Source organism: Rissa tridactyla, chromosome 3 (genome assembly GCF_028500815.1).
Source record: "Rissa tridactyla isolate bRisTri1 chromosome 3, bRisTri1.patW.cur.20221130, whole genome shotgun sequence".
In the NCBI taxonomy this organism is placed as follows: Eukaryota; Metazoa; Chordata; class Aves; order Charadriiformes; family Laridae; genus Rissa; species Rissa tridactyla.
The window spans coordinates 43,583,684-43,599,448 of NC_071468.1; the positions used below are offsets into that span (position 1 = coordinate 43,583,684).

Here is a 15,765-nt window from a genome sequence, read left to right on the forward strand (position 1 = left end):
CAACTCATTTAAGGTTTGTATATTCATGGCATGCACATTGCTTAAGTACTGTTGCTCATGAAGATCTTCATAAATGCTGTTTTCTTCCTTGTACTTTACCTGCGTGGTTTCTTCTGCTTCTCAGTATAAAACAGTATTGACTATATAGGCATAAGTATTTTAAGCTTTTTTTAGGGTTTAACAAAATCTTTTGTTTTCAGTGGTAAACTTTTCTATCTGCAATCCCTACAATTTAAAGCTATTGGGCTTTTATTTGTAACATTTTATGAAAAATGCTAATTGTTATCTTTGCAAAATGATGCAAAAAAAATAAATCTCCTTGTAAGCTCCCAGAAACCCCAGCCTCCACACAATCTTGCTTGACATTGCAGTGATATACAGAAAACATAAGAAGGGAGAAAATTAATCTTCAGATATCATTCAGGAAGAACCATCCCATTACCAAGTCATTTTAAAAAAAAAAATAACATTTATTGCCATGCACTGAATTGCAGTGGAATCTAGACTTCTAGATGATTCTTAAATACCCTTTCAGAAAAACCAGACTTACAACTTGCATGTTTATTCTCATTTAATGAGCACAGGAAATACTGGTTCGTTTTTTCCTTGAGGTGAATAAACCTGGGGTGGGGGAGGAGGTAAAGGGCAATTCTAAATAAAGCACCATCCATAGGTCTGATTCCACCTTCCTTCAATAGAGAAGAAACTTACATCATTTTATTACACTTCCATATTATGGCTTCTTTACCATTATTTGAAGCATTAATAAAACAGTTCAACTACACTGGGCCAGTTCCGGACTTTTTCCCCTAGAGCTATTCACCTGGCACTAATCGTAATTCGATAACAAAAATGTACACCTTTTACAAAATACTTTTTTCCCTGGCCTGAAAAACAGGAACAAGACTGAACAAAATTGAGATTTTTCACTTCACAGAGCATGCCAAAGTGGCAGCTTCCTTTTCCTTTACACTTCAAACTGATATAAAGTAACTTTGAGCATTTTGCAGATTCTATCCCAAATAATAGAAGGTAGAGTTTAAACATTGATAGACCTTGCTTCCACCTCCAGTTTCATATTAATGGTGGGGACAGGCAGGGATTTGAAGGGACACATGTTATTGTATATAACGCATATATAAACACATTAAAAACCTAACATTTAACAATTGACATGAACAAGTTACTTGACAGAAGAGAAAAAGGGACAAGTTATTCTAACAAACCAAGGCAGGTTGTCATTATATGACACCAACAAATGAATTTAAAGGAAGAAAAATCATGCAATCATGCTATGTTTAAAAACTGCATATAGATTACCTTGCCCTGGAGATGAAGATTACTGCGGATGGTATCTCGTACTTCATCTTCGGTATCTTTCTGTCAACAAATTGCAAATCATATAAATTAGGAATAGAAGGTAATTAAGAGAAGATATTGTTCATATAAATGTCAACCTTGGGCTTAGTTCAGATGATGAATAAAACTGACAATGTGGAAGACTGAGGAAAATCTCAGTGGAAATATGTCTTTTTCTATCAGGCCAGAGCTAGTCATAGGCAAGCTCACAGGAACAAGTTCTGGATGGCACCATCCATATTTGTCTACAGTAACACACTAAATGCAAGTATGAATTAAAATTACTAGTATATACATATATATGTACTTTAATCAAAGTTTGACCAAATGAAACCAATACCATGAACGCATATTTTTTTTTTCTTATCCTGACAATATAACAGACAACACGGTCTTCTCTGATTTTATTTCTTTCTTTTGAATATCTTTTATGCTGTATAAAAGTTCAGTTCAGCTGTCCGAAGGTCATATAACCTGCCAGCATGTATAAAGTATCATAGCTTGAGAAAGGACTATATTCCAAATTACAATCACATTATTGAACTGTGAGTTTACTCCCAAAAGAATCACTTTTAAAACAGTTTATCCCTACAGAAATTCTTGCATTCACATGACAGTGATCAAAAGGAATTAGTTATGATATTGGACATAGAAGTCAGGAAAAAGTTCTTATTTAAATTTCCAAATTCAAACTTCATAAAGTATAACTGATCATTTAGAAAATAAGTATGTCCAATATGAAATGCTTTACACACTGAAAATTAGAATATTTAGATTCCTATCTACCATAGTCACCCACTGTGTCTTTATATAAGAAAATTATGGTGTTGAATATTTCTGTCGTGCTGTAAGAATGAATATGAGGTGGAAAAAAATTCAAAGAAATTCATCAGTAAAATATTTCTACCTTTTAGAAGTGCAAAAAGAGCACCTACCATGCTGAATCGATTTTTGGCCAGTGCAATTAGCTCTTGGTCTCCAGGAGCACAAATATTTAGGCCAATGGGAAGTAATCTCTTCAGTGCTGCCACAATGAGAGAGGTCTGCATAGAGTACCGGTCACCTTTTCGCTTCATCTTCTTCCTCTCCTGGTCAGAAACTGCTGCCTGCAGCAAAAAGCAACGATGAAAAACACCCCAATATTAAATCAAAGAATTGCACCAGCAACTTTGTACTTGTCTCTGGTTTGACAATGTCCTTACTACCTATACAGCTGCATTCCTATCCAATGGAACTGCCACTATATCACCGCCAATATTTTGTGCCAATATCTTGAAAGTTCACTGTGTTTCTCAAACAACTACCTTTTGATTCTCAACCCAGTGTTTTCAACAGATATTGTTTAAAAGAAAAAAAAAAAAGTCCTCCTCTGAAGTCTTCCTGTCTCCTTCCCCTCTGCAAAGAAAAAAATACAAAAATCTTTACACTACCTTGGACATCTTAGATTTGGTGTCACTGATAAGGAAAGACATGTTGTTGATTTCATTTTGTACCACAAAGTTCTGCTCTTCCCTTTTGAAATTCTGGAAATACATAGAAGATCTCAGTTAAAAGCACTTATGATATATGAGAAATCTACCTAAAAAACCCTTTACTAAAAATATAAATTAACTGGAAATTTGTAAAATCCCCAAGATAAGACACGGACAGGAAAAATTAATGGGTGATCAGTAATGGTCTTGAATTCCAGCTTTATTTACATGGCATAGCTATGGGGGTTGTGTGTTTGGGATTTTTTTTTTTCCTCTGTTAGAGAGAAAGAAATATTTCTCTGGCTATGAAACAGCTATGATAAAAATCTCAGTCCTCCTCTAATTCAATATAAAAATATTGTCTGGGTTTTCCCTTAATAGTAAATCATCCATTCAATTTTTTCCCCATTATAACTCCCACTATATTTAGATACATAAGAAACTTTAAATAAAAGATTGAATTCATGAATACAAGCAGTTTGATAATTCAGTATCTATGGACTGTGGAACGAGTTTCTGTGCACAGCGATGTTTATAATAAAAATTACAGTCAAATTCAAGCACAAGTACACAAATAATAAGGCATCTTGTTTCCCAAACTTGAAAGAATTGAAGTTATGGCAGAAAAGAAATTTAATATAGACAACAGTCCATACAGAGATCCAATGCCTGAACATATTTAGTCTCTTCTAGTTTTTCTTCTTTTTGTTCCAGTATTTACATGAATCATGTTTTATTTTCATTTAAGCACCATCAGTGATGGTGCCCGATTAGATCTTAATGCAGACCCCTTAGTTCTTGCATATGAACACCAGAGGAATTAGACTTGAGAACCAAGGGCAAATTTTGTAGAAGTGGAATTAAGAAGAAATCTTTCACTGGTAAAATTTATGAAATATTAAACGCTATCATCTAGGAAAAAAAAAACTTATTCAGATAATTACTTGTAAGATAGATTTGCTACTTAGAACCTTGCTCTTACAACACTTACTGACTGTCTTTCATTTAAGCCAGATACAGAGCTAGGCTTAATAATTGAATTATATACCTTTAACTTTTATTAAGAAAGCCAACAGGATGCTGGGTTGCATGAACAAGGGCTTCACCAGCAGAGATAAAGAAGTCATTATTCCACTCTACTCAGCGCTTGTCAGGCAACATCTGTAATACTGTGTTCAGTTTTGGTCCCCACTATGCAAAAAAGATGTGGACGGGCTGGAGAGGGTCCAAAAAAGGGACAGAAAGATGATAAAAGGTCTGGGAAGCATGCCATATGAGGAAAGGCTGAGAGAACTGGGTTCATTCAGCCTTGAGAAAAGAAGACTTAGGGGAGATCTTATCACAGTGTTCCAGTGTTGGGTGGCTACAAAGAAGACAGAAACTCCTCTTTTACAAGGAGTCACGTGTAAAAGATGAGGGATAATGGGTACAAGTTACTCCTGGGGAGATTCTGATTGGAAACAAGAGAAAAAAAATGTTCACAGTGAGAACAATCAGCTATTGGAATAATCTCCCCGGGGAAGGTGGATTCCCCAACATTGGACACTTCTAAGATTCAGTTGGAGAGCATGCTGAGACATCTTGTTTAGACCATGCTTTTGCCAAGAAAGGTTGGACTTCATGACACTTGATCTCCCTTCCAAGCTGGTATTCTATGATTCTACGATTAAAGAAATACAAATCTATACTGCAACACAAATTAAACAACTGTAGAGCTGCACATTTCCTGCAGGAAACCCTTGTTCCACTAGTCCTGCTGAGGACCTATCCACATGTTTAATTGTAACTCTGCCTAGAGGCTCAAGCAGACAGACCATACAATTTAGGAAAATGGACTTTAATGAGACAATTAGTACTAATTTAGTAGCCATACATCCTGGTTATAAAAAGGCTTTGGGGGTGAAAATAACTGATTGAAAAAAAAAAATAAATGCTAAGGACACAGATCTCAATGAGCTTAATATATATTAAAAAACACCCCAAAACCCCCCCAAAACAACAAACCAACCAGAATTTATATGAAAAATATCTACAATCAGTATTATTATGCTATAAAAGACCAAACAACTCCCCTAGCTAACCAGGCATTTCATAAGTGTCAGAAAACTGAAAGACATAAATACCTTCCCATTTGCAGTTTCACTTCTGTCATTAAATGTGTTTTCCCAAATATAATCACTAAGTAATTGATTTGCCTACTAAGAAACCTAATTAAAACAAGTATTTACCTAGGAATTACTTACATGAGACTTTGACCAGTAAATGAAGACCTCAGCCACCATGCGGAACAATTCTTCTGCTTCAGGGTTGGGCTCTTTCAGCCACTTTGCCCTAAAATTTGGTAAAAGGGTGGAAATGCAGATGATTCTCACTGGCTTTATCCTTTGAAATCAGTTTTCAACATTTTACAAGGATACAAGCCAACAAAACTAAGCCTGCATGCTTTTAGTCCTTTTTGGTAGCAGTGGGTTTTTGATGTCCTATTTCAAAACCCTTAAAATCCTTTTACGTTAGTCCTAGGTCTAATGCAACAAATTTGGATTGCAACTCTTTTTTGCTTTTCTTCTGAAAAAGACCCCAGCTCCTCCTAAAAGTCATAAAGCATCAGCTTGAGCAAATTCAAGTTTGGCAGGCTGAATAAAAGCTACTTTAAGTCAGAGCTAGGCATCAAGGGATAAGAGACGGTATCAATAAACAGGAAGGTTTTACGAGACTCATTGACCTATTCCTCTCCACATACCTGTTATAGTCCACAAATCTAATCAACAAAGGGTAGAAGGCATAGAGGTCCCGTGCCAAAGTGGTGAACTCATCTAGGATGAGCAGTTCAGCCTCCGACATGTCACCTCTGCCTTCTGCTCTTAGATGTTCTTCATCCGATACAACCACTGCTGCTTTTTTCTTTAGCTTATCCATCAGTGGCAGGAAGTGTGTCTTTAAGAGCTGTGGCTTCGCTTTGCTTATGATGGGCTGGGAAAACACTATTTAAGGCAATGAATATTTTAATATATACCTGGCCACAAAATATAAATAAAACCTTTTACCTTTCCCCTCTTTCTTGGATCCTATTTTCAGGCTACAGAGTAAAATCCTGCCCCCATTGAAATCAGCAGAAGTTTTGCCAAGAATTAAATGTGGTCAGGATTTCACGTGGTCAATTCACATTGTCACTATGAGGGCAGAAATTACAACTTCACAGACTAAGCTTGCAAGATCATAAAACTTTAAATTCCTCTTTATTGGCATCCTGTCAACATATTGTTATTTGCCATTTTTATTGAGTAATGTAGAAGTTGTTTAATGATATGTATGGGTGGATAGCTACATAGAGCACAGTTTTCTCAGCCCCTGGCTCCTCTTTTGAACCTTTCTTTTTAGCTTGAGCAAAACAGAACTGGAAAGCAAGCTCTAGTTATGTGCAAACCTATTGAAACAGCCTGCCTTTATTTCTTATGCACATTAGGACACTGGAAGGCTGCGTGTAGAGAGAGATGAAACTGATTCCACCATCCATCCACCAGCCATTTGAGGCTTGTTAGCACAAGCTTTTTGCAAATCTACTCATAAAAATGAATATGTAAATTAGCACTTCATCTGGGCCCATCAGTGCAAAATTTGTAACATATCCATTAGATTACAAAGAATTTTAGGCAGTTACCACTTATCCTTAGAGTGCATTACATTACTAACCTCCAAAGACTAGGAATCCAGACTGCTACCGTGAACGAAATTACTACTACAATAAGTACTGAAAAGTCATAAGAAAGCCTAATTGAAAAATTGAATTCACAACACTGAAGTGACTTTTCCTTACAGATTGTAACAGAAAATAAAAATGGTCTAACTAACTATAGCCCTTTAATTCAATATACTGCAAAATGCCTATGTGCATATTCTGGGGAAAAAGAAAGGGTCTAATGTACTACTTATATTATTTTTTAGGAGACTAAAACATACTGTTTACGCTGCTCTTTCTTTATACTTATTATTTCTGGTTCATGAAGATCTGTTATTGTTTAAAAACATAATAGTATGAGTGTTGTTCTGCTGCAGCTTTGACAGGGTAAATACAAAGTAATGCGGAGCGCGCGCGTGTGTGTATATATATATGTATATATATACACACTCTGAATATACACACACGCTTCCTTGTTTATTTATTTATTTTTACGTCTTACCTGCTAATCTCTTCATCCAGGCTCCTTCATCAATACCAAGGTTGTTATAGATGATTTTCAATATGTTACCCAACAGAGTGTTCATGTGCTCTGATGTCAAGGCTGTGCAACACATTTCAGCCTTGTCAGGGTTGTTTTCTGGCCCATGCTCCCACCAGTGTGACATGTAACTACACAGCATAGGCAGTATTACTTCCATGATATGTGGCATTTGTGTGTAACGAATACCAGATTCTGCCAGTTCCACAATTTCTTCCATTAGCTTCACTAAGGAAGGAATATTTGGGCAAACCTCTTCTACACTGGTAGGCAAATTGAGAACTATTGAAAAAACAAATAAAAATCAAAAAAATCAATAAACTAAGTCATAGAGGGAAAACAAATCTGCTATTCTGTACAACTTTTGGTTTTTATTTACATTTATGCCCTTCTGGTCCATGGAAAAAAAAACCAAACACAACAATAAAAAGCAGGTACTTTCATACCATTGAGCAATAAACCATTTACATATAAGTCTCAATAATAAAACCTTCTACAATAGAAATAATTCCTATATGAAAGCTTCAACAGTGTAATTATTACAGAATTAATTCAGAGAAATCAGATGCAGTTTGTTATATTCAAAATAAAACTTAAATTTCCATATTTCTTCTAACATAAGCCTTGCAGCTGAAGAAACAAATGGATATAATGAAGTATCTCTCCACAACACATCAAATGAGACCTGGAATGTTACTAGAAGAAAAAAAAATAAAAAATCATCGCCTGGCATAATGAATAGAGCAGATTCTGAGAAACTGACTGCTGGAGGTGAATTTCTGGTTGTAAATGTTTACTTTTCAAGTTATTTGAATTATCAATTCCTTCCTCTGAAAAGGCACTGCAGTTGCCTTCATTTTTGGAGACAGTTTCATCTACAAATAAGTATCTGTAGGCACAAATATTAGTTCTTGAACGTCTAACATCCTGACATACACGTACAATGAGATACACAGATATCTATATAGTGAAAATTTAGCCTGAAATTTGTGAATCCAAATGTTTGTACCGACATAGCCTAAGGTTACTCTTTTTCCAAAATCAGTCTCTTCTGCTATTTAGACCCAAATACATTTTACACAGCCATCGCAGAGTCTCCTTAAAGCTTAATGCAATTTTTTAAAATTAATTCAAATTTCTGTTAAAAATCGATAAAAATCTAGCTGATTATCTTCCTACATGTATTAAAATAGCTAGAATATATATGGTAAGTAAGCATGGCTGTTGATATTTTCAAGATAAGATACTAAAGCTCTTTGAAGAATAAATCTAGTATACACCCTTTTTTAAAAACAAAGGTGAAGTTATAAAATGAATGCCATTATAAACTGGCATCTTTTACACTGTCATCTATACATATGTGTGATATAATTCACACTCAGCATATATGAAGAGTTTGTACAGTTCTACTGGAACTTCTATTTGCTGTAGGAACAAGCAGTGCGTATGACCTTACTCAACAACCATGTTTCAGAATGGAACAAAAAGGTATATGCAAAATAAACATCCATAATGTTACTGGATGGAAAGTATCTGTACTGTCTTGTAGTGCAAACAAATTAAAAACCATTTACATACTACTCTGCAGTGTATTTACTTTCTAAGGGTATATTATGTACTTAATACAGGCAAAGCTATTCTGCTGCAATTTCAAGAATGCTTGTTTTAGGAACCCATATTGTATATGAAAACTAAAGAACTAAAGTTGCTTCTTAGAATATGTAATTTTATCACCAAAGACATAATATCTGAGATACTAAAATTATGTAAAGCCTCTTCAATGAATTTATTCCAAAGTGGTACTTTAAGAATGGTATCTCAAAATGAAAACATTGTTATCTTTAGAAATGTAAAATAATCGGTCTTACCAGCCCATTGATTTAGGAAAGGAATAGAGTCAAGAGATTACAAGAAAATTTTTGCACTATAAAATGCATACAGAAATACATATATTAAGGCAGGCAGCATTTATAGTGAAATTGTGTTTTCATAACCATCATGGGAGTTTCTGGAAATACCTGCTCTGTCTCTCGCGTTCTTGGTATTGTAAATGGAGTAGATATTATGTTTGTTCAAATGAGTTTCCAAAAAAGCCACTGGAAAGGCACCTGAGAAAGCGGCCAAGCACTCCCCTAATGCTGATCGTTGCCTGTGAATGAACAAACATCATTAAGTACACACATCTTTGATGACTGACTACACCTCAGGGTAGTTGTATACCAGCCTTATTTTTATTTTAAGATGAGGTCATCTCAAAGAGATAAACCCCTAATTATTAGTATCAACAACACAAGAACAGGTAAGAGAAATTGAAGTCCAGCAACTCTCTGCTAACTTATGAATGAACTGTTAAGACAAAGCGTCAAAGGTGGCCTACTTTGCTAAGAGCAAATGCAGGGAAAACCCAAAGTCATCATAACAATACCTTCCATTCTACTACTTTCCTCACATCTTTACTGACTTTATAATCTCAAATAGTAAGAAAGAGCCACTGAATAGACCAAAACACCAACTACAACTATCATTTTATTTGAGTGATATAATTTCCTTTTCCTGAGAAACAGTAATAATCAATCATTGGTCTAGCATGAAAGTCAAGTTTTTTAGAGAGGGGAAAATTGCTTCTACTGATTAATAACTCTGAAAGTTTTGCACAAAAACATTGCTTCTTCAAATATATGACAACATTTATTTGATAATAAAAATTCTTGAAGTGTGTCAAAATTGTAAAAAGCCTAGGAAGAAGTGAGTGATCCCCTGTCATTTCACTTGGGTCCTTCAGGGGACCTTTAAAACTCTTCTTTCTGATTTCCAATTCAGTTGATCAGAGCAGATTTTAGATATATGAGAAATCCTGCTGAAGCTGAACCACACAGGTGACAGAAATCCAGGAGTCCCACGAACTTCCAAAAAAGACTGCTAGACTGTACAGATACATGAACTTCCTAGGTTACTGCTGCCAATACCTGAGATGTATGAGTTCTGTTTAGCCTTTCTAGTTTTAAGAACTGAATTATCTAGGTACCTCTATTTTTGGCCGAATAGGGTTTACACATACCAAACGTAACTTGGAGTGAGGTTAGCAGATACACAGATGCACAAAAAAACCCAATTATACAGCCTCATTTCCCTGGGTAATTGAGCTAGAAAAGAAGTAGCGCTGTATGTGCGACAAACTGAATTAAAATTACGGTAATGAGAAAGAAATATTCATCACAGTTAAACAACATATAAGGAAGAATTATAACAATAGCGGAGCTGAATGACATTTTTACAATTCCCAAATTGAACCTCAAATCAAGTGATACCTATTGTAAAGTCAGATAATTTTATTTTTAATTTTTGTTTTAATCCAGAAATATATTTTGACAAACATATAATGGAACATTTTAAGTGTATTATAATAAATGCAGCTTCATTCCACTTAAAATACTAGTACCTTTTTTCTCTTGAGATATACTTCCAACAACAATCTCTTCTTATATTCATGTCTGGACTGTATATTCATGAATCTAAATATAAATATTAAAAATAGAGGAATATTTTTTCTTCTTACCGCTCTACATAGATACTCTTGCTGGTTCCCAGAGCGTATAAACTGGACAATATTCTGTAACAGGAGACCTGAACATCTTCCACTAAAGAGAAGAAAATGAAAGGTATAAAGAGATTTTTCTCTGCAATACATTTCTGTAGATTTAAAATACATTTATTTTGAAAATAATTGAATTAATAATATTAAGCTATAGAAGTCAAACCACAGAAATCACTTTCTAAATACAAAAAGTCTTCTGAGCACTGAGTGCCATAGTTTTTACTCAAAACTTCAATTTACTCCAATACCAAGTTACCAGCTAAGACAATAATCATATTTCACTAGTGCACTAACTTTCTGAAATTAATGGCATACCAACTGTTTACAGATAGCATCTGATTGCATAACCTGAGAATTTATTAATTTAATAGCTAAAAAACAATGCGTCAATTAATCTTTTCTAGTTTGTCTGTAACACTTAAGAAAGTTTCATGGCAAATCAAATAAAGTGCTGAAAGTGAAAAAAATTATTAGGGAACAAACTAATCTCCAAATGTAATACCACTGTATAAAATACATTACGAACGAAAGGCAATCTGTTAAACAGATATTTAATTCTTTTAATCACAGTTTATATTTTTAAAAATTTAGACACCGATACCAGTTAATAGCATGTACTTAATTTACACTGCAGACTGACAAACGATTAAAAAGATAAATAAACCTTTAGTTTTTATGAATATTTCACCAAAGCATGTTTTGAAATTATCAAATATTTCAGTCACAAAAATGTGAGAATAATCTTAACATCTATTTGAAAAAAATGCTTTTCCAATGTAATTTGCAGTGATAGTGTAACAGTGTAAGTACCATCAAGAAGGACAACACTCCCGTTCTTTCCACAGGTATTTTTTCTAGTCTTTCCCACAGTGCTATGTCCCATCAATGGGCAATGAAATGTTGGAAGTAAAATAGAACTAAGACTTAAGGGGCTGGGAGAGGCTGCAATATCAAAGCTACGTGGCCTGGTTCTTTATTATACCGTGATTTTAGTTTGAATCATGTCAGAGTTGAGTATTTTTATGTAATAAGGATAAGCTCAGGTACAATGACCCACCTTTGTACACGACACCACGGAGTACTCTGTACATACAGTAATACTCTTACATACAAGCACCAGGTCAAAACGCTTGTCATCAGAGTAGTACAAATAAGATCATCTTATTCTTAATAAGATGTAAAATGAAGTTTTGTGTAAGAAAAATTAGCCTTTCCAACTATGCTCTAGACAAAATTAGTAGGCGCAATTTATAACTCTTTCTCAGTTTATGAATTCTAAATTGGGTGTTTGATGCCAGCGTGACGTATGTAGAATAGCTGATTAACAATACCAACTTAAGTAACCAAGTATCAAAGGCTAATTATTAAGTTCCACAACATGGAATACCAGAGATCAAAAATTACAGGTATGTAATCAAAAAGGGCATGAACATTTTGGCACCTGAAAGAGTGCTTTATTATGAGTAAGTGACGTATGTGAACTCCACATTGGACTTTCCTGGATGCTGTCAGAAACTCCTGAATTTTAAAGATAGAATTTAATGAGAAAAGTGGATGTTTACATCTCATCGCATTCAAATCCATCAATACAAATCCAAATTTTCAAAAACAGTTCTCTTCATGCTGTTTTAAATATTTCCAGATTGTAAAAAGAGAAAAAATATAATTTGATATTCTTTTCTTCCCTCTCTCAGTTATTTCCATAACTGAGGTAGCTATACAGAGCAGAATTGCCTCCTTTAGTGCAGCCTGGACAGCAGAATTCCTGTGGAATTCCTAAAATACATCAAATTAAAGTTTTGTGCTGCAGAATACAAAATTTTGTCTTGCAGAGACTGTGTTTGGGAAAATAAAAGACAATCTGCCATAACTGGATTCCGATTATGTAATCTAACATACCGAGTCTCATACACTTTCCCTTCTCTGGGGCCTGACTTCTTCAGGAGCTCCTTCCATTTTTCCTTAGGATCTAAGATGCACCCACGCAAATTCCCCACTCACTGAAACTAAGTCAAGGTGCATATCTGACAGAATAACATCATTCTTGTAGTGTAACCTCATTTATAGACAGAGCAAAGACAAATTAACTTCTACAAAGTAACTTTTCACACAAGAAGAAAGTCACAGTAAATCTATGGTAAAGTTATAAACAAAATCAAGCCTTCTGACTGTCTCATCACAGCCACATTTGCTTCAATATTTACCGAGAGTCCACTAAAACCTTGCAGACTGTTCTAGGTCGATTACAGCAAATGTTTGATTAAATCAATGACAATTTTGTCAAAATGACATAGCCTTTGTCCTTCTCTAATAGAACTGAGAGTCTAGTAATGCTTACTACATGACATTACAGATATTTTAGTGGCATGGCACTTCTAAATAATACATACATATCAAATCTTCCCCAAACTGGTGCTGTCCAATATGCTCAAATAATGAAGACAGCACTGGCAGGAGAGCAACGGTGGTATAATTAATGATTTGTGTAACTCCCTTTGGCTGGTTTCTGCTGTGTGTAAACTGTCCTTGCTTAAGATTTTCCATTGTTTTCTCCAGATCCTCGGCAGCATTGTCCAAAAATGCTCTCAATGCCATCTTAACAGATTCCAGACCTGTTTTCATCACAGTCCTGTATATAGCATGCAAAAAGAATGAAAAAGAATATTCTATTAGACAAGCATGGAATAAAGTCTGGTCTCGGCTCATTATAGATAATAATGATCTGAAGAAAAATCTTTCATCTTTTGATATTGTAAAATCTTCTCAGAGCAGAACAACCTACTGAAAATACATTTCGTAGGTATCCTGCAGAACACAAGGATATTTTATCTGGTTTCCTGTTGAGAAAATAAAGTCTTTTTAAATTTATAAATTAAGTGATTCATTTGCCTTCAAATGGAAAAAAGCACATAACAAAAAAGAAGAATGAGTAAATTTGTAATTTATGACTCTGAGAACAATCTCAAGCTAGAACTCAGAAAGTCGTCCCAACCATGACAGTCATAGTTCTGCCTCCAGAATAAGGGCATCAGAAAGGAATGAGTAAAAACACCCAAATCTGGGTCCAAATAAATAAATAAATAAATAAATGGGTTACACAACACCATAATCAGTTATGTAATGATATAATCCAGGAGAATTATCGCCTTTTTTGTTTTAACAAGCTCAATTACAGAGATCCTTTTTTTAAAGCAAAGTTTCCATTTAGGCATGCGTGAAATAAATCCAGTGAAATTCTTTTGTAAATTGTATAACAGTCCAGGTTTTTTGTTTGTTTGTCTGTTTTACAGAGTTTCAATGGCAATATTTTCAAACTTCCCTGTAACCTCCATGAATCCCTGTCTGCAGCTATTTTTACACCTCTACCAAGAGCTGAATTGGTGACCTCCACCTGTATCTGTATTCCATCTGTATGATTACATAGTTTACAATTTATAGTTTATAATTTATAGTTTATACAATTTATGACAAAACCCCAAGATATTGCAACATAAAGGATCACCATGCAACAGCTGAGACATATTAATTGACCATGATCACGACTCTACCCCATAGCAAACGGGAAGTAAAATTTGTTCATTTAAGCCACTGCGAAGATACTGAGTAAAAAGAACTATCTGCATGTAATCCGGTCCATTCTTTGAGAGTAAATGCAAAGTGAAAAAAAGTTATCGTAAATTACCACAGAGGTAGTTTAAACTATGTTTTGTTTCACAACTGCAAAGATCTAAAAGCCAAGTATCAGCACAGATCGTTGACTGTATATTTAATGAAAAGCAACATATTAACCTCCAAGACTGTCTCAACCATAAACCTCACAATGGTTCAAGCAGCTCAATTTAACTTAAAAGTGCCACTGAATTTGATGTAAAGGGTTGGGGTTTTTTTTTGTTCAAATTAGAACCTGAATTAACTTTGTAACACAGACGTTCTATGACACAGATTTGCTGCACTCCACATGTATTTAACTCCTGAATTTTTTGATTAAACAGTGTAAACAAAAGAATAAAATATTTCTAATGTTATTGTGGTTTTGGGATGGTACATGATTAAAACCAGATGAACTAACAGCCATCAGTTCCTGGACACCACTGATCCAAACTGAAGTTAAGTGTAACCTACAAATATTATCCTGCCAACCTCTAGTAATTAACTAGTAATTACCCACTTTGCAATGGGAATTCTTTTCAGTGCTACAAGTTCGTCAAATTCTGTAGCCTTGCACAGGTAGCCCAAATCTGATTGCACATTGTTTTCTTAAATTATTTTCTTCATACTTTAGAAAATATATTCAGGATTACCTTGCATCCAAGGTCTGGCCCAGTATGTGAAGACAGTTGACTATTGATGTTGCATCATTTCCTAAACAGGGAGGAAAATTATCCACCAATTAAGCTGAGCATACTATGTAGCATACCTACACTCTCCTAACTGTATCTCTGGTTTTAATGAAAGAGTAAATGACACAGCAGAAGAGCAACTGAACTTCTGCATAATTTTAATATCCAAGTTAAAAAACATGCAGTTTATTGTCTTACCCTTGTTTACACAAATGCAGTAACTAGAGGCAGTAAAGCATCTCTCATTAAACAGCTGAGGCAGTCAAGATGGAAGCACTTAAACGTGGGGTTAATTAGAGCTGCAGTGTATTGTCTGGTTTTCATTTAAGTTCCATAACTTTTACTTTAATTGATTCAAGTTTATCTGAACATTTATCTTCCCCCTCTCAGTAACATAAAAGCTGTTCACTTTCGCAAGCTGCTATCGCATGAAGAGAACATTTATATAAAATCAAAAAGGTTAGCTCCCGGCAGTTACCAATAGGCTGCAGCCATTTATAGCAGGATCAGGTGTGGCCCACATCAGTAACAGTCTCTGACATAATATGCATCTCCCATAATCAATTATTTTTTTCACACTTACAAAGGTAAAAAGAGAACTTACACACAACATGCCTTGTATGCATATGTACATCCCAAGATGTTGCCATGTACAAGCTACCTCTAAGATGACCTTTTAAATCCAGGGCACATTTAGGCTACACAAATTTGACCCACAGCTTATTTAATATATTTAGGGTTTTTTTTAAAAATCTAAATCCCTGCAAAAACGAAAATACCTT

At 34.7% G+C, this 15,765-nt stretch overlaps 1 protein-coding gene across 4 annotated transcripts in view; it reads right to left on the minus strand.

Annotated features, from left to right (window-relative positions):
* Positions 1 to 15,765, minus strand: part of RYR2 (ryanodine receptor 2) — a 427,534-nt gene that overhangs the window by 81,094 nt on the left and 330,675 nt on the right. For all 4 annotated transcript variants that reach the window (XM_054193733.1, XM_054193732.1, XM_054193731.1 and 1 more), the window contains exons 64-73: positions 14,945 to 15,005; positions 13,034 to 13,272; positions 10,605 to 10,686; positions 9,067 to 9,197; positions 7,010 to 7,330; positions 5,572 to 5,812; positions 5,075 to 5,162; positions 2,790 to 2,882; positions 2,295 to 2,465; positions 1,321 to 1,380 (exon numbers count right to left, since the gene is read on the minus strand). In XM_054193733.1, the coding sequence (XP_054049708.1) occupies positions 1,321 to 1,380; positions 2,295 to 2,465; positions 2,790 to 2,882; positions 5,075 to 5,162; positions 5,572 to 5,812; positions 7,010 to 7,330; positions 9,067 to 9,197; positions 10,605 to 10,686; positions 13,034 to 13,272; positions 14,945 to 15,005 (1,487 nt within the window). The remainder of the gene's footprint in view (positions 1 to 1,320; positions 1,381 to 2,294; positions 2,466 to 2,789; positions 2,883 to 5,074; positions 5,163 to 5,571; positions 5,813 to 7,009; positions 7,331 to 9,066; positions 9,198 to 10,604; positions 10,687 to 13,033; positions 13,273 to 14,944; positions 15,006 to 15,765) is intronic.